Source organism: Cheilinus undulatus, linkage group 4, assembly GCF_018320785.1.
Source record: "Cheilinus undulatus linkage group 4, ASM1832078v1, whole genome shotgun sequence".
In the NCBI taxonomy this organism is placed as follows: Eukaryota; Metazoa; Chordata; class Actinopteri; order Labriformes; family Labridae; genus Cheilinus; species Cheilinus undulatus.
In genome coordinates, this window is record NC_054868.1 from 3,484,889 (window position 1) to 3,508,103 (window position 23,215).

Here is a 23,215-nt window from a genome sequence, read left to right on the forward strand (position 1 = left end):
CTCAGTGTGGATGAGCAAAAATGTCTCCAGCTGGCACATGACTGTTTCCTGGTACTGCATCTGATCCAAAAATCCACTTTAAAAAGTGCTTCAGGTACTGTTGCTGAAATCTGATAATCTGAGGTTAATTACTCTTTTATTCTCTGGTTAATCTGAGGTTAATTACTCATTTATTATCTGGTTAATCTGAGGTATATCTATGATTTATTCTCTGGTTAATCTGAGGTTAATTACTCATTTATTATCTGGTTAATCTGAGGTTAATTACTCATTTATTCTCTGGTTAATCTGAGGTTAATTACTCATTTATTATCTGGTTAATCTGAGGTTAATTACTCACTTATTCTCTAGTTAATCCGAGGTTAATTACTCATTAATCCTCTGGTTAACCCTAACCAAAGTAAGGTTTATGCCACAGCTGCCCTAAATTAACAGCATTGGTAATTACCAAAATCATTTTTTATGTTTCTGCAATGGTTAATACACCAATATGTAGAAGCTCTTTAACCCAGATGATATTTTTAATGCTAAAATAGAAATATTATTGTGATCCATGAATTTTCAAATTTACTGATTTACAAAAAAAAAAAAAAAAAACTGAAAAAATAGTAAAGCATATTATTTCTTGATGAATATGTCAAATTATAGTTATTTACTTGCATTCCTGAACAGAAAAATGAGTTTTAGTGGTTGAATGTTATGCTTGATTCATTTCCGACTTCTCAGAGAAGCCCAGTGAGCCGGCTCAGATTTGGGTGAATTCAGTTTGAAATTCCTCATTCCTGTTCAAAATGGTAAAACGTGGAGAGCTGACTGAAAATGAAAGAGTCCGCATTAAAGAACTTCATGATGCTGGATGGTCTCTGAGACAAATATGACAGGTGGTCTGATACATTTGTTAAGCACTGTATATAAATGTTTAATTCTGAGATAAATAACTCTTTTATTCTCTGGTTAATCTGAGGTTAATTATTTCTTTATTCTCTGGTTGATTTGACGTAAATTAATTTTTTCTGGTTAATTTGCAGTTTGTATATCATGAATTCCTTTGTTAATTTAAAGAAAGTTAATCATTAACTTCCTGCTGAAGATTAATTTATGTTTGAATGTTTATTTACTGAGTGAAAATAAAGTTGTGATGATAAGAAGTGAATATAAGGGATAAAACAAATATTAAATATAAACGTGAATGTGAAGTGGAAGAGAAGACCTACTCATTATTAACAGAGTAAAACTATAGTCATAAAGTTACCACTGAAACTACATTCAGGTGAAGATACTTCTCTTTTTCAACTATTAATAAGGGGATACGGAATTTAAAGAGCTCTCTCTCTCTCTCTCTCTCTCTGATGTAATACATCCCAGTCATCGATAGGGGGCGGTAGAAAGCACAGTTAACTTCGTGCACCTTGTTCCAGCCATCTTTCACTGGTGGTCAGATGGGGCTTTTATTTTGAAGGCAGGTGGTCTGGTTTTCCTGTCATTTAGCGCTTTGACGGTCCCGACTCCCTCTCCGGTTGGTGTGTTTCCATCTGACCGGGCTTTCATTCACAGCAGGAGTGTGTGAGAGTGTGTGTGTGAGTCCGGATGAAAGAGTGTGATCCTCGGCAGGAGAAGGAGAGGGAGGATTTCTTTTTTCACATTTGGATGCTTCTCGGATCATAAACTCTCTCGGACTTTCTAAACATGCACCTCCTGGGATTATCTCTCCTATTGGTTTATCTCCTCTACTCTAACCTCGCGAGCGAGCTCAGCCACTCAGATTATTATGATTACTACGAGCACGAGCAGAGGGACGAGCCGGTAAGTGAAGTGAACCTGCAGCCTGGGTGAATGTGAGCTCAGGCTGTGTGGGGGGACCACCGGGACCAGATATGAGGGTGTGAAGTGTCTACACTGTGTGTAGATTCAGGCTGTGACACTGAGATCAGTTACAGTGATGGAGCAGAAGAGATGGGACTGTGATTTTATATTTATTCCTTCTTTTGGCCGAGGAGGATGAGATTTTACTAGGGCTGGGTAATAAATCTAGTTTTTAGATTTCTAAACGAGATACAGGAAAGGACTTTTACACCAATATGTTAATGATGATTGCTCAGTTACAGGGATTTTTTTTTACAGGAACAACAACCAACAATAATACACACACAAATCCAAAGATTAGCTCTAAATGTTTAGTCTGCATAGGGAGTCATTCTGATGAGATTAGGATAATTTATATTAGTAGAAATCAGATTATAATGTACAACGGAGTATTAGGGCCATACGAAGAGACAAGAAATACAAGAATAAAACAATTTTTTTTTTCGGTATTACGAGAAAAAAGTCATAATATTACGAGAAAAAAACTTGTGATATTATGAGAAAAAAGTTGTGATATTACGAGAAAAAAACTTGTGATATTATGAGAAAAAAGTTGTGATATTACGAGAAAAAAACTTGTGATATTATGAGAAAAAAGTTGTAATATTACGAGAATAAAGTCGTAATATTATGAGAATAAAATTTTACAAGAAAGACAGTCTGCCGCGGTGCTGCGGATCTACAACGGAGTATTGTCCTGATTCTGATAATAATTTGATGCTGATGTACCAAAAGATGAAGTAGTTCCTTATTTGTGAAACCGATACTAAAGTATAGCTGCACAAGATGCTCAACATTGCTCATTTTAGGGGCACAGGTGGCAGAATGGATAAGGCGCGCACGCGCCCCATGTACGCGGGCGGCCCAAGCTCGAATCCGGCCTGAGGCCCCCCACCGGATGTCTCTCCCCGCTCTCCTCCCTGTCTCCGACTCTATCCACTGTCCTCTCCTCTATCAAATAAAGGCACAAAATGCCCAAAAATAAACCTTAAAAAAAAAAAAAAAACAGAGGTGGCGCCCCAGCAGACTTTCTTTCTCGTAATATTTTATTCTCGTAATATTGTGACTTTTTTTTTTGGAATATTACGACTTTATTCTTGTAATATTACAATTTTTTTCTCGTAATATTATGACTTTATATTCGTAATATTACGAATTTTTTCTCGTAATATCGCGACTTTATTCTCGTAATATTATGACTTTATTCTCATAATATTATGTTTTTTTTCTCGTAATATCACAACTTAATTCTCATAACATTACGGCTTGATTCTCGTAATGTCAAAAAAAAAAAAAAAAAAAAAAAATTCCTCTTTGTGTGGCCCTAATACTCCGTCGTAATAATGATACCTCCTGGATATCAACAGAAATAAAAGTCCCTGACACCAAATCTTGGCTTATTTATTTTCTTTAACACATTTTAGGCTTCTCTTACACACTGTCTAGATTGCAGATATCTGAAAACATGGATGGAACTGATGATTAAGCAAAGTGCAGACAAACTACACACTAAGTCATACTAAACATTAACAACATGTCTGTATACTGAGGTTCTCAAAACATTCTATTCTCCTAAATACCATGGGTTTTAAGTAGCTAAATCACCATTCATTTAATCATCCATGCATCTACACTGCTTTCCACATTATTATGCAAATGACATTTTTCTCTTATTTTGCTAAAGACAGAGTATTTTTCAAGCCATTTTCTTTGCAGGATGTCAGAATATCCTCCCAGAGCTGCTGTTTTGATGTGAACTGCCTCCCACCCTCATAGATCTTTAGCTTGAGGATGCTCCAAAGGTTCTCAGTAGGGTTGAGGTCAGGGGAGGATGGAGGCCACACCATGAGTTTCTCTCCTTTTATGCCCATAGCAGCCAATGACACAGAGGGATTCTTTGCAGCATGAGATGGTGCATTGTCATGCATGAAGAAAATTTTGCTACAGAAGGCACGGCTCTTCTTTTTGTACCATGGAAGAAAGTGGTCAGTCAGAAACTCTATATACTTTGCCGAGATCATTTTCACACCTTCAGGGACCCTAAAGGGGCCCACCAGCTCTCTCCATGTGATTCCAGTCCAAAACATGACTCCGCCCCCTCCTTGCTGACATCACAGCCTTGTTGGGACATGGTGGCATCCACCAACCATCCACTACTCCTCCATCTGGACCATCCAGGGTTGCACAGCACTCATCAGCAAACAAGACTGTTTGAAAATGAGTCTTCATGTATTTCTGGGCCCACTGCAACCATTTCTGCTTGTGAGCATTGGTTAGGGGGGGCTGAATAGTAGGTTTATACACAACTGCAAGCCTCTGGAGGATCCTACACCTTGAGGTTGGTGGGACTCCAGAGGCACCAGCAGCTTCAAATACCTGTTTGCTGCTTTGTAATGACATTTTAGCAGCTGCTCTCTTAATCTGATGAATTTGTCCGTCAGAAACCTTCCTCATTATGACTTTATCTGCACGAACCAATCCTTGCTCTGAATCAGCCACAGATGTCTTCTATGTTAACATGGAACTTTGCCTGTTAAGATGTTTTTAATTGAAATAGCTTTGATTTCAGTAAATATGACCTCCTAATGCTGCAAATTCAATGAATGACCATTTTCAGTTCTTTACAACCAACGAAATCTTTTAAAACTCTGTTTTGCTTAAAAAAGTGGAACAGTGCATTTTGAGGTTTTAATTAAAAAAAAACAAAAACTTATCATTATGAAGTTTGTTCAAAAACATTTGAATGACTTGAAAAATACTCTGACTGTCATTTGCATTAATATTTAGGAAAATCAGAGAAAAATATCATTTGCATAATAATGTGGAAAGCGGTGTGAGTAATCTTCTGATCTTCAGTTTTAAACCAAAAGAGAGAGCGCTCTTTAAATTGCACAAGTGCATTGGCAGTGTTTTGCAGAATTATAGAAGTACTTTTGGCCAAGCCTTGTTGGAAACCCTCCCTCCTCATAGGTGCCACCCATTTTTTGTACAATTTAGATATTTCTCTCTGTCCAGTGTTAATTGTGGCAGCTATTTTATATTTTAGTTTAAGTCTTTACATAAAATGTCCTTTAGATTTCGTCACATTTTAGTAATTTCTACACTTTTTGGTTTTAGTCTAGTTTTAGTCCATAAAAATCCTCACATTTTAGTCTCTACTTTTAGTCCAAGCATTTATCCTCTTGCCTAAATCTGGTACCAAATCATGGTAGTGTGTTCTCTTCATTCTGCCAAACCTGGGGTCCCTGCTTTCTACAGCTGAGAGGCAGAATAGATCCAGACGCATGTTTTTTGACAGATTTACCGACAGGGGAGAAATATCCTGGATTTTTAATGTCGGACGAGAACTAAATTACATTTCAGTCTAGTCTAAGTCATCTTGACAAAAACTAAACTGACTTTAAGTCAGTTTTAGTCATCACAGATCAATTTTAATAGTCAGAGTCTAGTTTTCATCATGAAAAAAAGGCTGTTGACAAATATTTTCAGTCATAGTTTTAGTCGACAAAATTAACACTGTCTCTGTCTCAGTTAAAAACATGACTAAAGATCACAGAGTTTCTGGACTTTTTTGTAGCAGTGATTAGGGCTAACCTTGCAGAGCAGATGGATATGCGTGTTTCCGTGTTTCTCACTGGTGAATCCATCTTGCAAGGCTCAAAGTACTTTTGGGCGCAGCAGAATCGTGACGTGAGAAAGCAATGACAAGAGGCCAGTGCAATTATAACAAGACATTAGTGTGGATGCTGCTAAAGTGCCAGTTTTATCAGAACTTGACGACATTTCTTTGTTAAAAGAAGAACAAAGAACAGCAATGAGTTGTTTTCTTTTCAAAATCATACCATAGGTTAGCCAATTGTTGCCAACATCACGGCCAACTTCCTCTCAGTCTCAGCTTGCAGCCGTTATTATAGCCCCGTTTATCATACTGACATGACGTGCTGCTTCAAGTTAACTTGGCTAGCTGTCAAACCAGCGTTTGTCCAAAGGAAAGGTAGAGCTTCCTTTGAAAAGCACCAGAACACTTCATTTTCCATCTTTCTTTCTTTATAAAGAGTTGAACCATTGTAATGAACATGTTTAGACCAACAGCACGGAGACAAAAGCGGGTTGACAGGAGCTGAAGTTCTTGTGCAGGGTCAGGTATTGCAGTGGCTTACTGCAGAGTCTGAGGGGAGTGAGCGGAGGCTGTAGTTTCCTGGTATGAATCATCAGAGATGTGAAGGAGTCTAGAAGCCAAGAGCAGAGCCGCAGAGAACTGGTGCACAGAAATCTGCAGGCTGGGTGACAGAGCTACTTTAAAGGGGACATATTTTACCCTTTTAAGACAAGTTTGTATTGTCCTCATAGGTCCTCAAAACATGCCTGTGAAGTTTGTTGCTGAAAAAACACTCCAGTATTGGATTTCTGCATGTCTAAAAACCCCTCTGTTTCAGCCCTGCTCAGAATGAGCTGTTTCTGTGTCTGTGGCTTTAAATGTTACTGAGCTGTTTGACTCCGCCCCCTCTCAGGAAATGGATGTGGCTCTCTCGAGCTGCTGAGAGAAGGATCAGGAGATGAGGGCGGGACTTTCTTCCAAGCAGAGAGGGCCAACTAAACCTGGGGGTGGGGCTAACTCCCCATATGACATCATGAGGGGAAAATCTGAGAACGGCTTGTTTCAGCACAAATTTTCTGAAAGTTGGAGAAAGAGAGGGGGGAGGGAATGGATTTTTCTGGTACTATGGGGGATTGTAGACAGGTCAGGGGCACACATTTCTGTTAGAAAAGCCTGAAAAAATGATTTTTGCATAATATGTCCCCTTTAAAGGCAATCTTCAACACTTACTATGGGCCTAAGCTGTGTGTAAACAGACAATGTGGGGATGTAGAGGAAGTTTGAGCTGGCTTTATCTTGCAGAGCAGTGTTGTGACTGGAGATGAGCAGCAGGTGTGGAGGCTTGATTGGTAACAGGTGATTCCAGCTCAACTCCTGATGAACAGGGAATGGAGGTCTGGATTTACAACTTTAGTCCGTCACAACTGAGAGAATGTGGATGCCTCACTCCAACTTTACTGATAATGATAGTGATATTACCATATTTTGTAATTTCAGGGATTATGTCACTTAAATCCAGTTTATTAAACAAATAAAGAAGAAAAATCCAAGGACAGCCAGTTTAAAGACAACACTGTTAAAACAACTGATCCGTAGCTTTCTGACCGCTTTTACACAATGCATTAACAGAGATTTAATTTCCATTTGAGAGCTTTAAATCCATGCTTTCACTTAAGTTCATCCAGATTTACTTGGCTTGACAGGTAGTGCAGCTTGTTTTTGAGAGCTGGATTATTTGTCTCAACTCGGTAATAAGAGCGGCCTTTTGGTTCCCAATCTTTGCTTCATTCAGTGCCATTAATTCTGTCTTTGAAATAACAAAAATGGACCTGTAGAGGAGAGCAGTTCTCAAATGGGAGCCAGCTCTCACCTTTCACTAAAGGAGCATTCTAGAACCGGCTCATCTGCAAACGACACAGCATGACTCCGTGTTAATTTTTTGCCCTGAATTGAGTTGTCATTTCGATCTAACCAGTTTCAGTCTCTTTCAAGGCCACACAAATCAGACTTAAGGCAAAAATAGAGTAGCACCAGCTGGGGAAAAGCATGTATGGAAAGGGGGACGTTGTCTCTACGTTTAAATGTATTTGCTGTAGACAACAGTGAGGATTCTGATTGGTCTGATCTGTGCTCATCACAAGTAAAATGTTGGAAAAGTGACCATGGCCCAGACTCAGGTAAAGATTAACAACAGCAAAACACGTCTGATGTACCCAAGAAATGCACCTTTATTTCTGTCATGTAAATACAACCCTCATTCTAAAAAAGCTGGGGCGCTGTGTGAAATGTAAATTAAAACAGAAGTCAATGATGGTCAAATCTCATTTTATCCATAATAGAACAGAAACAACATCTGATGCTGGAACTGAGACAGTTAACCATTCCATGAAAAACACTGGCTTACTTTGAATTTGATGGCAGCAACACATCTCAAAAAAGTTCATGTGTTTTCCATGTGTTTTGTATTGGTGAAAGGTCTGGACTGCAAGAAGACCATTCTTGCATTCTGCCAAACCTGGGGTCCCTGCTTTCTACAGCTGAGGTGGAATAGACACACATGCATTGTTTTTTTAACAGATTTACCAACAGGGGGGAAATATCCTGGATTGTGAATGTCAGATGAAAACTAAATTACATTGTGGTCCAGTTTTAGTCATGGAAAAAAGGCTGTTGAACATTTTTTTGTCAAAATTTTAGTCGACGAAATTAACACTGCATGAGTACCACTTTTCTAGACTTTTGTTGCCATGTCCAGTCTTTTGTTGAGGTGTGTTGTTTCCATCAAATCCAAAATGAGCTAATAATTTTCATGAAATGATAAAATGTCTCAGTTTTGACATCTGCTATGTTGTTTATTTTTTTTATTGTGGGTATATTATAGAGTTATGAGATTGGAAAATCAGTGCATTCCTTTTTTTTTTTCTTTTAAGATTGATTTTTTTGGGCCTTTTCATGCCTTTATTAGATAGAGGAGGTCAGTGGATAGACTCGGAAAAGAAAGTGGGGAGAGGCATGCAGTAAAGGGCCACAGGCTGGATTTGAAGCCGTGGTGTGAGCCTTAAACCGCTCGACCATCTGCGCGCTCCAAGTGCATTCATTTTTTTTTACATTTACACTTTTTACATTTCACACAGCACCCCAGCTTTTTTGGAATGGGTGTAATTAGGGGTGCACGATAACTATCGGGCCGATAACTATTGGCCCGATAGTTATCGGGCCGATAACAGGAAATTATTACGTCATTCTTATCGGGCCGATATCATTACGACGAGCCCCAATAACATATATTTTTGTCAGAACGGGAGTGCTGGCGTTTGTTTTCTTTCTCACGAGACTACAAATTCCGAAACAGCAGGTGGCGCCGCAGTACACGACCTGCTATTAAAGTACCAAAGAAGAAGAGAAAGTAGCAGCCCCTGTGCTTAAATGCTAACAACACGGTGGCGTTATTCAGTATTTATGGGGAGGGACACATGACTGTGTGTGTAGAATTTGCCCTGCAAAGGTCGCAGAGTACAAAGAAGTCCTCGACGGATCTTATAAGTCACTGAAGAGTCATCATCCTAACTACATTAAAACGAAGCGGCAGCAGCCACTAGCCTCGGCCGCGGTCATTAGCAGGCATTGAAAACTGCAGAAAGTTTGCCAGAGCCAAAAGTCGCAACGTTATAATAACAAAGTCAGTCTTACAGTCTCCTGATCAATCGCTACTTTCATGGACATGTACCTGCCTGCTCTGTTTGACGTGGTTTCATTCAGTCTGATCGACGTTGTGAACAGAAGTTTAGCCACAGACCACGGTGGACTTTACATTCTTATCCTATCTCTGATATTACTTACGCCAGTTCATATTTTTAATCTTTATGTAAAACATCAGCTTGCTTTCATGCTGGCTTAAGCAAAAAAACAAACAGACCCCCAAATATCTCCATTTGTTAAGCATAACAGCCTGTTATCATTTGGTTTTAAGGGGGAAAACCATCTGTCAGTTGTTTGTGTATGCTGTACTTGGTACACAAATGTTTAACTAAGAAAAGTGAACTATAATAAGAGTTATAAAGTCAGAATAGTTCTTTGTTTTTTGAAAAACACGAGTGATATTAGTTAAAATTAGTTATAAATATATTTGCTCACTACATATTAACCCCTTCTTACCCCCAGATGTGCATAAACACATCAAATAAACTTCTTTTGTTAAATCAACAATTGAAAAAATATATCGGTTTTTATCGGTTATCAGCCATCAGGAGCATGAAATTATCGGTTATCGGTATCGGTTCAGAAGAATAGTTATCGTGCATCACTAGGTGTAATATATCCTGAAGGGAAAAAAAACAAATCCATCTATCCTGAAACTGATTCTATAAACCTCAGACACATGTAAACAGAAATAACTGGAATAACCCCGAAGAATGTCTCAGTCTGTCCCCTTGCATGTGAGAGTTGTGCACCAATACCAGCGATCAGGGAGAGAGTCTGAGTCCAATATGTCCCTGCGGGAATTTTCCAGATGATAATGATCTGTTTTGGTGTCAGGACATTACCGAAGGTTTCAGACTTTTTAATGTTTCACATTATGGACCCACCATTTCACACACACAGGCTTGCTTTTGTGCCGTGGTTATTATCCGTCTGCCAAGTTTTATAACCAGATTTGGATTGATTCACCATTGAAACCTACTTGGCTTTAATGTCATGCCAGCAGAGCAGATTTAAATTGACCCGAACTGCTAAAGAAACTGAGCGAGAGAGGAAGGAAAACAGAGGGAGAGAGAGAGGGAGGACTGAAGCTTTTCCAGGGGGGAGGATTAGGACGGACTGTTTTCAAATTAGCCAGAGAAAAGAGCCAATGATGGCAGGTGTCAGCGGGGTCAAATCTGTGTGTGAGGGAGCGGGGATAAGAGCTAAGCAGTAACATGCAGCCATTTGATCTCAGTAAACTCTTAATTGGGATGATGAGTTTTTCTCACAGCTCCCGTTTTCCACCTTTAAAGCTTTTTCTAAAGTATTTATCTGATAGCAGCTCATCTCTGCTCTTTAAAGGATTAAGAAACAGGATTTTCATCCAACCTGCTGGACTGACTGCTTTACATAAAAATATATAAAGATATGTCTCAAATTAAGGTTCAAGCTCCTTTTACACAAATCTAGCCAGTCTGTAGTCCTGCTGGGGTGTTATGAAGCCCAGGTCAGTCTGGTGTCTCTCATCTTTCTCTTGACATTTCCCCAGAGGTTTTCTACGGGATTTAGGTCTGACCAGTTGGCCTGCCAGTCAAAGACAGCAATACCATGGTGAGGAAACCAGTTTATGTAGTTCTGGCTTCACCGTGGGCAAGTGAAAAGGAGATCAGTATCTCCATAAAGTTGAGATAGAAGCACGAAGGGCTCTAAAACCTCCTGGTAGATGGCTGACAGCGTGGACTCTGGACTTGATAAAGACCAGAGGACCAACAGCAGCAGATGACATGGACCCCCAGACCCTCACTACTGTGCAGACTGGAAACACTGGACTTCAATATCTAAAGGATTCTGGGCCTCTCTGATCCTCCCCCAGACTCTGAGACTCTGGAATCTGATTTCCAGATGAAATTGAAACTCGACTGTTTTCTGAAACAGGACTTTGACCACTGAGCCCGCAACAGTCCAGCTCTTTTTTTGTCTTAGTCCAAGAGATGCTAATGACGTTGATGGTTAAGGAGCGGCTCCACACTGATGCCATGTTCATACGACGTTTTGCTTCGTTTTCTGTTTTCGTTTCCAAAATGTTCCACGTTCAGACAGCAACCTTTTCAAAATGATCTCCATTCACTGGAGACTGCCAAAAACGATGTAGTATACATGCCAGGCCAGTAGATGGCGGTGTGATTTTCGTGCCTGCACCAGATTCCGACTTGACCCATACGCTGTCGAAAGGGGTATGGGTCGAGTGAGAATCCAGTGCAGACACAAAATACGTCTCCGCTGATCCAAGTGATGGTGATGTAAATCAACACTTTGTTGGAGAAGTACAGTTAAATTCAAAAGAGTGAGGAGCACGAACAGTACACTGGTGTCGGCCATCTTTGTTTTGGGCTACCCGTCTGCGCATGTGTTATAAGCCTACTCGCGCGTGGATATTTACTGCAGCCGCAGTGTGCATGTTCGTTTTCAGAAAGTGCTGTTAACCCTGTTTACACAGAGACAAAGACGAGGATGTGGGAAAAACTTCCACCCTGGAGCCTGTTTCCATAAAGTTCTGTTTTCAGGCACCAAAACACCATTGCCGTGTAAACGGACAGCCAAAACACTACAAAACTTTTACGCTTTCACACAAAAATGTCATGTAAATGGGGCATAAGAATACCACACTTGTAGTCCCTTTCCTGGACCTGTCTGTGTGGTGGCTCTTGATCCACCGACTTCAGCCTCAGTCTGAACCTTGTGAAACTCCCCTAAGTTCCTGAATCTGCTTTGTCTGACAATCCTCTGAAGGCCGAGCTCATCCCTGTTGCTTGTGCTCCTTTCAGCAGTGATCTGCTGGGGCTTACCCTCTTCATGGAGGGTGTCTCCTGGATGAGAGTAAGTCAGCAGTCTTCTCCATGATTGTGGTTGTGTGCACTGAACCAGAGTGAGAACGAAGGCTGAGGAAACCTTTTGCAAATTAGACCATAACCTTCTAATATTTTGAGGAAGTGACTTCAAGATTTCTGTGAGCTGTAATCATCAAGATTACATCTTGAAATGTTTCACTGTCTTTGAGATGGATTCTGAGGATTCTGAAGTAAATCACAAGAAAAAAAATGAACTTTTTTATTAGATTCTGACTTTTGCATGAACCTGTCCATCATGGGGAAAATGTTGTAGATGCAGATTTCTCCTTGTGGTTTCTCTTAATCACAAATTTATCAAAGTAACGGGCTGGGCTTCTCTGAAAAGTCAGAAATTAATCAAGCATAACATTCAACCACTAAAACTCATTTTTCTGTTCAGGAATGCAAGTAAATAACTATCATTTGACACTTTCCTATTGAAGCTTTCCCAGATGGAGGTATCATACAAATCCATCTTGCGTGTCAGGTTACTCTCTACTTGTATTGCATTACGTAGCAGATCTGCCTCTGGCAACATGGCGGCGGTGTAGACATCAGGCCAGTGAGCCAATTTCCTGTCCCATATTGTGTCTGTGTTCTGTGATACATAAATTTGGATCATAAATTGATTCAATAAATTAATGTAATGTAATCACTGTGCTTGTTTATCTGGAAACTCACCTGTTTTTTTGTCTATTTCCTTCTGTGGCGGATTTGCCACTAGTAATATGGCGGCAATGCAAGAAGAAAATAACGAAGAAGATGCTCAGTTCAAGTGACTTCCGGTATTAGCAGACAAGATATGGCGACGCTCGTCCAACTTCCGGTGTGAATTTGAGGTCCTCGGCTGCATCCAGGTCCCTCTCAAAAATCTCGGCACACAATGAATCACTCAATAAATTTGTTGCAAACATTTTTAATTCCAGATAGTTAAGCATTTTATTGCTTCATTGTTGCAGCATAGTTCTGTCTGTCACATTTATGATAGTCAGTCAGAGCACATATGACACTGTAGGTGTGCACCAAAAACAATGACCTGTCTTTTTAAAGGAAACTGGCGCATGAACGACTCTCCTGAAGTGTTTAAGTCTTCTGGAGAGTCGGTCTGAGTTGGCCTGATTGTTCCCTGACCAGGATAAGTGTATCAGCTTGAAGCTTTGCAGACAGACCCACCTGATGTCAGACATGAAACCTGGACAATTCATCTACTCTCTGAGGTCAGCATAAGCTGGGAGTGATCTTTTAAATAAAACAATAACTTAATATCTTATTTACTTGTTAGCATTTGTATCCTGGAGGTTGTTGAATCCTTGTAGCAAGCTTTTAAATTGATCTAATAGTTTATGAAATATTGTGCATACTACAGTCTCATAAAGACGCATGTGGGGTGTCACTGGTTTTTTTAAGGGGGAGTGATGACAGCTTAATAAGTTAGTGCTGTGCAGGGGGTCAGAACACAAACGAATCATGCAGAGCTTGATCCAAAAATAACATGTTTGAGTCCTGACATGTACTGACTGTACTGTATGTGACAGATCAACAGGCACACTACAGAGCTGCTTGTGTTCAGTCCAGAGCCTCTGACTCGTTTGACTTACTACATTTGGCTCGATATGGGGAAAAATCCCCCATCAGCCTCTCCAATGAGGCCCGATCAGCACCATTTGTCTTCATGACTTCCCTCGTAGTTCCTCTCTGTTTTCACCTCTCCTCTGTGTTTTCATTGGCTTCCACGTCAGTTTTCATTTGACCTTTGGGACCTGCTCCAGGACTTTACTTTTGCGTCATTAGGGTTATAAGTTTTATCAAAGTATCGGTTCTGCCTCAGATATTTCACAATAACAGAGCTGGTGGATTGTAATCTTCACTATTACCTAACGGAAGGGCTTCACCACTCGATGCAATACAGCAAGGGCCTCAAAGTTCAGACTCTATGGGGTACTGAAACCAGTAATTTGGAAAGATGTGTTTTTATTGGCCACCTTCAGCCCCCAGGGAGGTTTATATTAAAAAAATTTTTCTGCAGTTTCATCTGAAGTTTGAAACTTGTGAATATCTCTAGTCTGACGTTCCTGCACCATAACCCTGAGGTTAGTATTGTTGGAGAAATTACAGCAATATGAAATGAAAATGTTGGATTCTAGCTGCTCAAAAGTTCTGGGTCTTCTTTGCCAGATTTTCTTTTTCCTGATGCTCCAAATGTTTTCTATCGGTGAAATGTCTGGACTGCAGGCAGGCCAGTTCAGGACCTGGACTCTGTGAAGCCATGCTGTTGTGATGGATGTGGTTTAGCATCGTCTTCTCTGAAAGATACGTTGTCTGGATGGGAGCAAATGTTGCTCTAAAACCTCGCTCTACTTTCCAGAAGTGTAGGCTGTCCACGCCATAGGCACTAATGCAGGGGTGTCAGTCTGAGGGTGCTTTCACACAAGGGGCTCGGTCCCGGATCCGAGTGCGCTTGAGCCCAAAGTCTGGTTTGTTTTGATAGTGTGAATGCATATGAACCGTACCCAGGCACCAGGCCCGGGCCCACTAGGAGAGGTGGTCTCGGGTGCGGTTCAAGTGGACTCTGGCACAGTTCAGATGAGATGTGAATGCAACCACGCTTGGGACAGAGCATCAAATCAGCTTTACGACTTTATCGTAAAAGTTAAACTTCTTTCCACGGCGTGGCAGTTTGTTGACATTTTTCCTCAATAAAGGGTGGAAGTCATCAGAATCCAGCCAATAAACAGTCTGTTGTGACTCACCTTACAGATGAACACAAGTTTGAGTCAGTGAGAGGAGATGCAAAGGCAATGAAAGCCTCCTGTCACCTTAAAAAACCGCTGTACCTGCGCAGTGCGAGCCCATTTTATCCTCTGAGCTGTAGCAGATGTGCAGATATGAAGAGCAAAGTTGCTGGCATCTTAAAAAGTGATTTTAAATCATCCATGGCCGCAGGATGGACTTTTTGCAGGGTCAAAACAAAAACAATCTTCACTCAGGTCATGACCTCAGTGGTTGCCATGGTAGCTTCTTCTTCTTTATCCTTCTTTGCGAGATTGTAAACCAGCTACATGCATACCGCCACCTGCTGTTTCAGACTGAGTAAATACACAAGTGGCCCCGGGCACAGATCGATATTGCTAGTGTGAAAGCAAGCCAGAGGGGGGACGGAGGTGGGGGAGGAATCGTGCGAAACAACTGGGGCTAATGTGAAAGCGCCCTCAATCACAGCAGGGGCCGGATTCTGGATTCAGGTCTAACCTGAGGGCCCAACAGGGTCACTTTTTTAACCATAAACCGTCAACCTTGTTGCACTTGTAATAAAATACGAAAAAGAAAAAAACTTAGCACTACTGATAAATGATTTTGCCATTTAAAAAGTTAAAAACTAAAGTTTAAAGGCTCACAATCTGTGAAAAGTAAATGTATTAGTTCAAAAAGGTCAAAACATGAAATTGAAATTGAAAAATTATGTTTTTAAAGGCAAATCTATTAGAAAGAAAGTCAAAATCGTGAGTTTTAAAGGTCAATATATGAAATAAAATTTGTAATCATGAAATTAAAAGTCAAAATATGATTCAAAATTTTAAATTGTGAGTGTAAAAGGTAGAAGTGTCTTCAACTGAGGATTTTCAAAGTCAAATCTGATTCTTCAGATTTTGCCTTTAGTCGACTAATAGTCAAACAGCGTTTCCGCTAGACTTTTTTGTCCCCAGTCAAAATGACCGGCAGTCCTCAAGAATTCCAGCCATTTAGAATAACTACGACATTTGCTTTAACATTATTTTGCTGCATTAACAGCAGCAAAACGCATAAATCTGATATTCTGAAATGACTGCACACAGACTTTCTCTTATTATTTTTTGTGTAAGTGGTTTCAAGTATCAAAATGAAAGCTGCGTGCTTTTCCTTACACACGCAGTCAGTTACACAATATACACCCACGTTAAATTCATAAACAACAACAGTTAGCTTCACATTAGCACCGTTAGCCTGTTAGCACATTGGCGGCTACGATAACTTAGGAGCTCACAACAGCCAAACACCATCCTACACTGACAACAACGAAGCATCCAAACATAACTCCCCTGTGCTCTAACTGGACACTGCGTTAGAACTCTACATTTCAAATGAAAAATGAGTCTTACCATCAGTTGCTAATATCAGTCCTCATGATGATATAACTGTAACCTCTGCTAAAGCTGGAAATCCAACCATCCTGGTTTATTTGGACTAGTCCCGAAAAGACAAAAGCTCCACAGCAGATAGTCCGGTCCAGTCCTCCTCTCATTAACGGCTTATTGAAGACTGCTTCTGCTAATTAGCCAGGACATCCCGAGCATTAACAACCAGCTACGTTGAAGAGAGACAGAGCCTTCGTTATGAGCTCCAAGCAGTCCATGCCATTCTGCATGATGTGATTCTGTGTTGACTACAATCCAACTTTATCTGAGGATTGGTCATAGGTAGTTTATTGAAGTCCACTACAACTCTGCTCGGCGTAGGCTTCTTTCTCTCTGCTGCTGCATCGGTGCTTATGACGCTCAGCTATACAGTTCCCTTTGTTTCAGCCTCTTCATTACCCGCAGCGATGACAAAATCCCTCCATACCGCTGATGATATTAAGCCTTTGGTTAACCAGGAAAACCTCACTTAGACTAAAATTCTGCTTTAGGAGAAAGCTCCGGTCAAACTGTCCCTGCAGAGTCTCCGGCAATACTGAGCACATGCAGAGAGATAGATTTGCTTTGATGTCATCGTGCATACATAATTAGCCATGCGCTTGCCGTCTGAGGAGATAAACAACCCCAGCACCGCAGGACAGTAGATGTAGTAAGATAAGTCAACTTTTAGTTTATATTAACACATTCTCGCAACATATCTTCTAGGTTACACAAAATATAATATGCAAGTGTTCAGTATTTACTTATCTGGTCATTTGCACGTTTTCTGACGTTTTGACTGGTTATATTTTTATCTGACAGACTTCCGCCCTTTTACTGGCCAAGGACCGGCAAATGCTGGCTAACGGAAACTCAGGCTTAGCAGCCCCATGTAGTCAGAATGGTACGATCTTGGTTACATAACAACATTCAACTATGAGGTTCATAGTCGAATCAGACTCCTCCGAATCAAATCGTCGAATTGCCAACTATTCCAGGTCACCCCTAGTAAAAGGGGGATTATGAAGTCAAAGTTTGGAGTTGAAAATATGAGGTAAAATACAAAATGATTAGTTTAAAAGGTCAAAATATCACTTAAAATTTAGAATTGTGAATCTTAAAGCTCTAATATTATATGAGAAGTCAAAATTATGAGTTAAAATGCTCAAAGTATGAAATTAAAAGTCAAAATCCTAAGTTTGAGTTCTAATCGTGAAATGCTAAATTAATAGTTAGAAATTAAAACACAGCTTAATTTCATTTTCCACATCCCTGACTTCTTATCTTAATATTTTTACTTCTTACTTTTTTAGATTTTGTGACTTTACAAGGAAATCTTAAATCATCAGGATACGTTCACATTTTTGTACTTGAGGAAATCTGCAGACCTCAGACTGACGGGCCAGTTAGAACAGAAATATGAGATCATCTTGTGGGCCAGATTTAACTGTTCTGAGGGCCGGATTTGGCCCCAGGGCCTTGAGTTTGACACCTGTGCCATAAAGGAAATCTCAGTCAGTGTGATCGTGTCAAAGATGAGACCCGGTTTTGGACAACAAAACAGTGAGAAGACGCTCATGTTCTGTTGAAATAAAACAAGTAAATACTTAGATTTGGGGAGGTGAAGGTTAGAGGAAACACTGGATACAGCTACATCTGTAATAATCTTTGATAAGCCACAAATATGTCTGATCAATAACAGCTCTGACCTTTCCAAAGCTGTCTCTGTTAGCGTGCCAGCTTTTATGTAACACCCTGGTGTTATCCAGGATCAGACCTGGGATGTATTTCCTGCTGAGCTCTTATAAAAACCATCTTGCTCCTCTTGGTTTTACGTTCTCTTGTTCATGGTGAGTGTTCCACTTTTCCGTCTGAGTTATGTTTCAGCGATGACTTTTCACTTTCCCCTCCAGGAAACCTCCGTAGAACCTCAGGCCAGGCGGGGATAAAGAACATTCCTCTGGGTCGAATAAGGGAGTTATTTTTGAAATTCAATGATGGAGAAAAGTGATGATAGGTTTAAGGGAAATGGTGGATCTCGCCAAGAAGTTTCCAACCTGTGTGTAATCTGTGGATGACCCTGAACTAACGCCAGCATCTGTCTTTGTCTCGCCAAGTCTCTCGGTGGGGTCGTGTTTCTCCATCACTCTTACTTCATTACGATGAAGACGGCTAAGAATAGAACTGTATCGGTCCTTTTTCCTGCTTTCTACCGCCCTCATCATGACCCAATCACCACATAATCTCTCATCCCTTGGTCTCTGTTTATTCTGCTGTTTCACTCCTCTCTCTCTCCGTGACTCTACGTCTCTCACCCGTATTGCACATGCCCCTGGAGTCTGCAGAAGAATGTGGTGTGTCATTAGCAATAATTTGGTTGGAATTTTTCTGTGATTTCTCTGCGGACGGGCCGGCAAAGTGTCTCTACTCTGACTGAGAGTCTGAAGCTCCAAACACAGATCTTTCACTCTGAAATAATGTGAAAAGTTCATCCTGATTTAAAGATTAGCAGTGTGCTTCTGTTAAATAATGTTAGAGGACATGTTGCTGTGTCTTCAAAAGAAAATATTATAGATAAATAGATCAGTTATAGAGTTCTGTCATCACTTTTCCAACACCTTCACACACAGGCAGGGGGGCTGCTGCTAGAAACAGACACACATTCAAGGCATTTATTATGAATAGAGTTGTTCTGATTCCGATACCATTATCGGAAATACGTCCGATACTGCTTAAAATGCAGGTATTGGTATCAGCGAGTACACAAGTTTATTCACCATCTTTCCTTACTCTTTTAGAGACTGAAGTCTTAGACCTGAACTACACATCACATAGCAGTATTGACATTAATAATGGATGAACTTAATTAGCATATTGGATATCAACAAAAATCCAATATGGTGCATGCCTACAGATAAAGCCATGCAGCAGCGGAGAACACCCATTGGGGGGCAAGTAGTGATTTCTGCATAGACGGAGTCTACCAAAGAGGCCATGTTTTTCTCAAGCATTCAAACTGTGAAAATGTAAACTTTCTTAATTGTGAAGCTACTTTCTGTGTCCTGAAAGTAGTGAAAGTGTTTGGGATTTTTTAAGTTTATAAAAAACTTACAGAGAAATGGCAGCAGGCTGGAATTCACCTCTTTGGGTGCTAGGGCTGAACGATTTGGGAAAATAATCTAATTGCGATTTTTTTTTTTTTTTACCCAATATTGCAATTGCAATTTAATATGCAATTCTTTCTTAAGTTCCTCATCTCATGTATTTTCCAACAAAAACAAGCAATAATCCATTCTATACTATAGCCAACATAATTTTGAATAGATTAAACTGGGGCTGAACATTTGTGAAAAATATGTAATTGTGATGATTTTGACTCATTTTGCAAACTGGATATGAACTGCTGTATTAAAGAATGATAATTTTTATGAAATTCTCATATTTAAGATAAAAAAAAGGATTTTTTGTGTGTACACTATTCTTAAAATATGCCACTAGAATGATTGCATGATATGTCATGTATAACAGCTATGTTGCAAAAAAAAGAAAAAAAAAATTAACTGGTATTTTGACACAAATTTCAGGTTAAAGAAATATTGCATCTTCAGCAATTTGAAAATTGCAGCATGCCATATTGCAATTCAATCTGATTTGCAATTAATTGCCCAGCCCTATTGGGTAAAGAAACTTGAACCTTGAATTTAAAAAGCCCAGGTTTACATTAGAATCATACAACACTTGTGTAAACCAGGGGTTCCCACACTTTAAGCCCATGACCCCCAAAATAACGGCATCCAAATTCAGGGACCCTCACCTTCCTTTGAGTGGGATGAAGTGCACAATGGGGCCCAAAGCACCATGTACAAAACTTGATCCTGGATCTTGGATCCTGGTTTAAATGTTGGACCTAATATGCAGAACTGGACACAGAGAAGCAGTTAAAGTGATTTATTTGAGAGGAAACAGGCAGTGGAGGGAGAGGGGAATCCAAGGGTGTGAGGGCTCCAGACGTGAGGCGAAGAGGGGTGAGGCTGTGAGGGAATCTGGAGTGAGAGTGAGGCTAGCACTGACGACTCGTGAAGGCACTGGAAAAAACGGAGGAGAAGGCGATATGTCTCAGGTAACACACGTAGTAGCAAATGCGGAAATCATCTGGCGCTGGAGAAGGCGCAGAGCAGAGCTTAAGGGCAGGGTGGTGATTGCAGTAATGAGTGAGAGGCGTGCAGGAGCCAGGACAGTCAGGCTGTTTTCTAATTCGCCTACTAGCAGTGTGTACTGATCAGGCGGCAACCTCCAGTCCTTAAAAATGAAACCAATGCGGAAGTGCAAAAAATTGCTATACCGCGACTGTCCACTTGAGGCTGGCTGCAGGAAACCGGAAGTTCCGTCTGCACACATGTTAAACAGCCGGTGTTGACACTAGAAAAAATCTGGTTTATAGCCTGTTCAAAACACCAAACGTGTCTCATTAGCTAGTGTCTTATTGTGCTCCCACTGTACGGGGGGTGATTTTTTTTGTACCACGATCGTTTGGGTTATATTTAGGATAAACCTCACTTCACGGGGATTGGTGCGTCTCATTTGATTGACAGATCGCTCGGCAGGCAGAGGCTCCATTCCTGTCAACCGGAATGCTAGCTAGCAGGCTGACAGGAAGTCGAGCTTAGTGGGTGGGCCGTTAGGTTGATCCAAAGTTCAGTTGAGACAGCGATTTTAATATGGAAGCACCCACGGATTGGCTTCAAAAGCCGTTTTACTCCTCCTATTGTAAGCAGATGACTGATGTCACATGGGGTTTGTCCAATTCTTTCTACAGTCTATGGTACTGATTTGCAGAAAATGCGGTATGCAGTATGCGAACAAATGCGAAAGTTGCAGTATGCCAAAAATACCCGGATGACGTACTGATTTGGGAAAATTTCACAGTATGCATCGGACCAGTCTGCTTCACCTACTGTTACCCACAATGCAAAGCGCTGGATCAGAGTTCGTAATAGCGGAGAGCGACGGGGCTTTCACCGGAGCAGCTGACAGTTACAAACATTGCCATTACTTTTTATCTTTACCTTTTTAACATGTACTATAGTGAAATAAGCTGTAATAGGGTCGCTGTTGTTTTTGTTTAGCCGTTATGGCTTGTAATGGCCGGAAGGGTGCTGTCAACTGTGTCCTTTCACTGCACTATACATGCTAAGCTAAAAGCAACGGCTATAAAAATCCTGAAAAATCAAATAAAACCACCCCCCAGATTTTTTCTGTACGTGAATGGATGGAAAACACTGTGGCGTTGTTATCAATTGAATTGACCAGGGTATGATGTTCTTCTGTATACTGGAAACCAGCTAAACTGGGCCAAACATACTACACAATAACGTCTGACTGGCAGTCATACTGCATACTACTGTCGAACACAGTACGCAGTGTGCAATACATACTGCATACTGCGTTTGTCAGAAGTATGCAGTAGGCCAATTCAAAAACAGCCTCAGTGCAGGTGAGGAAACCCAATCTCTGTAAAGAGAGAACAAGAACTCCATGGAGGAAGTGGTCAAACAGGAAGTTAACAAAATAAAACCAAAAACTGCAAATCACCACAGATAACTAAGTTTTTATAATGAATTGAACTCATTTCAACAATCATTTATTCAATAAATAATACAATTTATGATTTTCAATCATATAAAATCTTTCGTTATTTGGGTCCCGACCCCCATTTTGGGAGCCACTTGTGTAAACCATCCATTTCCAGAAAGCATTCTGGTTTTGTTCAGTACAGTTTTGTAATGATTAAGCACTTTAAACTCTATCAGCTGATGTCCGTCTCATGTTGAAGGTAAATCCGTCTCTTTTTAGAGTTCCAGTTCTTTTGGCTCAGCTCAGTAGAGCTGGTTGTTTGGCTCCAAAAAGGCTCTTCATTTGGTACCAGTTTGGCTCATGGATTAAGATAAGAGTAAATGATGGAGGAAAGGAAACTGGCACTCAAACAGGAGCTAGCTACAGTGGCTCACTTTGAAGAGCAATTTTGCAGAACAGGCTCAGTCACGAACAACATGGCATTACCCGGTCTCTCACCCCACAAGGTTTATTGTGTTGATATCATGCCACTGTTTCAATTAAGAGCATGTACGTGACAAAATGAGGATGTTAAAGGGGCACAGCTAGCCTCTTAGCTCAGTGCTTCATCTGGTGATGACGCTAGGAGGTCTGCAGGACTGAGAATTTGTGATATTGATCACCTCCACGGCAGGTGAATCAGTCAAACTGTGGTATAAGCCACTTTTTTGTAAAGTGTAGAGATCATACTCAATGTATGTTGAAATTTTCTCATGATAATTGCAACACAGAGGTCCATTTAGAGCCGTTAGTACAAACTTTCCTCCGTTCCCATTCATTCTTTATGGCCGTCCCCCACTTCCTGACCCCCAAAGGACAAATGGGATCATGTGATTGAAAACAACCTATAGGACCCCGACGAGGGGGGCAGCACAGAGAGAACACAGAGAGACTATTAGAAAACACTGGAAAAATACCAAAAGCAGCATACTCTGGACTTAGATTGTGCACTGGGGCCGACAAACTCTAGCACTGAGAGGACCGAGTTGAGCTGAGTAGAAGGGCGCAGCATCCAGACAGGTGCTTGATCGCCGATTGAAGCAGGAGGAAGACATCCAATGACTCGATAGCCTTTTTTAAATTTGCTTTAGTTATTTACAGTGCCAATGACGTCTGCTCAGAGTGACTTCACTTCTGCTTTGGCCATGAGTTGACAGAAGCAGACTGCATTTCTAAGCAGCAACATTTGGAAGCAATCCTTTATTTCACAAAAATAATTTTTACAAAATCAGCTCAGACTTTAATCGGCAACCAAGAAAGACTGGGAAGGTCAAATGTTAGTGAATTTTACATGGGCCCTTTTGACACCGTCCAGTGAAAATGCAATGACTGTTTCTCCTCCTCCATCATGTTTCTGAGAAGAGCAGTTAAAGAGTTCTAGAGCGTCTGAATGAGCCAGCTTTCTGTCAGAGTGAAGAGTT

The 23,215-nt window shown here is 40.6% G+C and overlaps 1 protein-coding gene across 1 annotated transcript in view; it reads left to right on the plus strand.

Moving 5' to 3' along the window:
• Window positions 1–1,506: 1,506 nt before the first annotated feature.
• The window catches only part of vegfc (vascular endothelial growth factor c), an 88,527-nt gene continuing 66,818 nt past the window's right edge, over window positions 1,507–23,215 (plus strand). Inside the window, exon 1 of the mRNA XM_041785662.1 lies at window positions 1,507–1,803. Within this exon, the coding sequence (XP_041641596.1) occupies window positions 1,687–1,803 (117 nt within the window). The 5' untranslated portion in view covers window positions 1,507–1,686. The remainder of the gene's footprint in view (window positions 1,804–23,215) is intronic.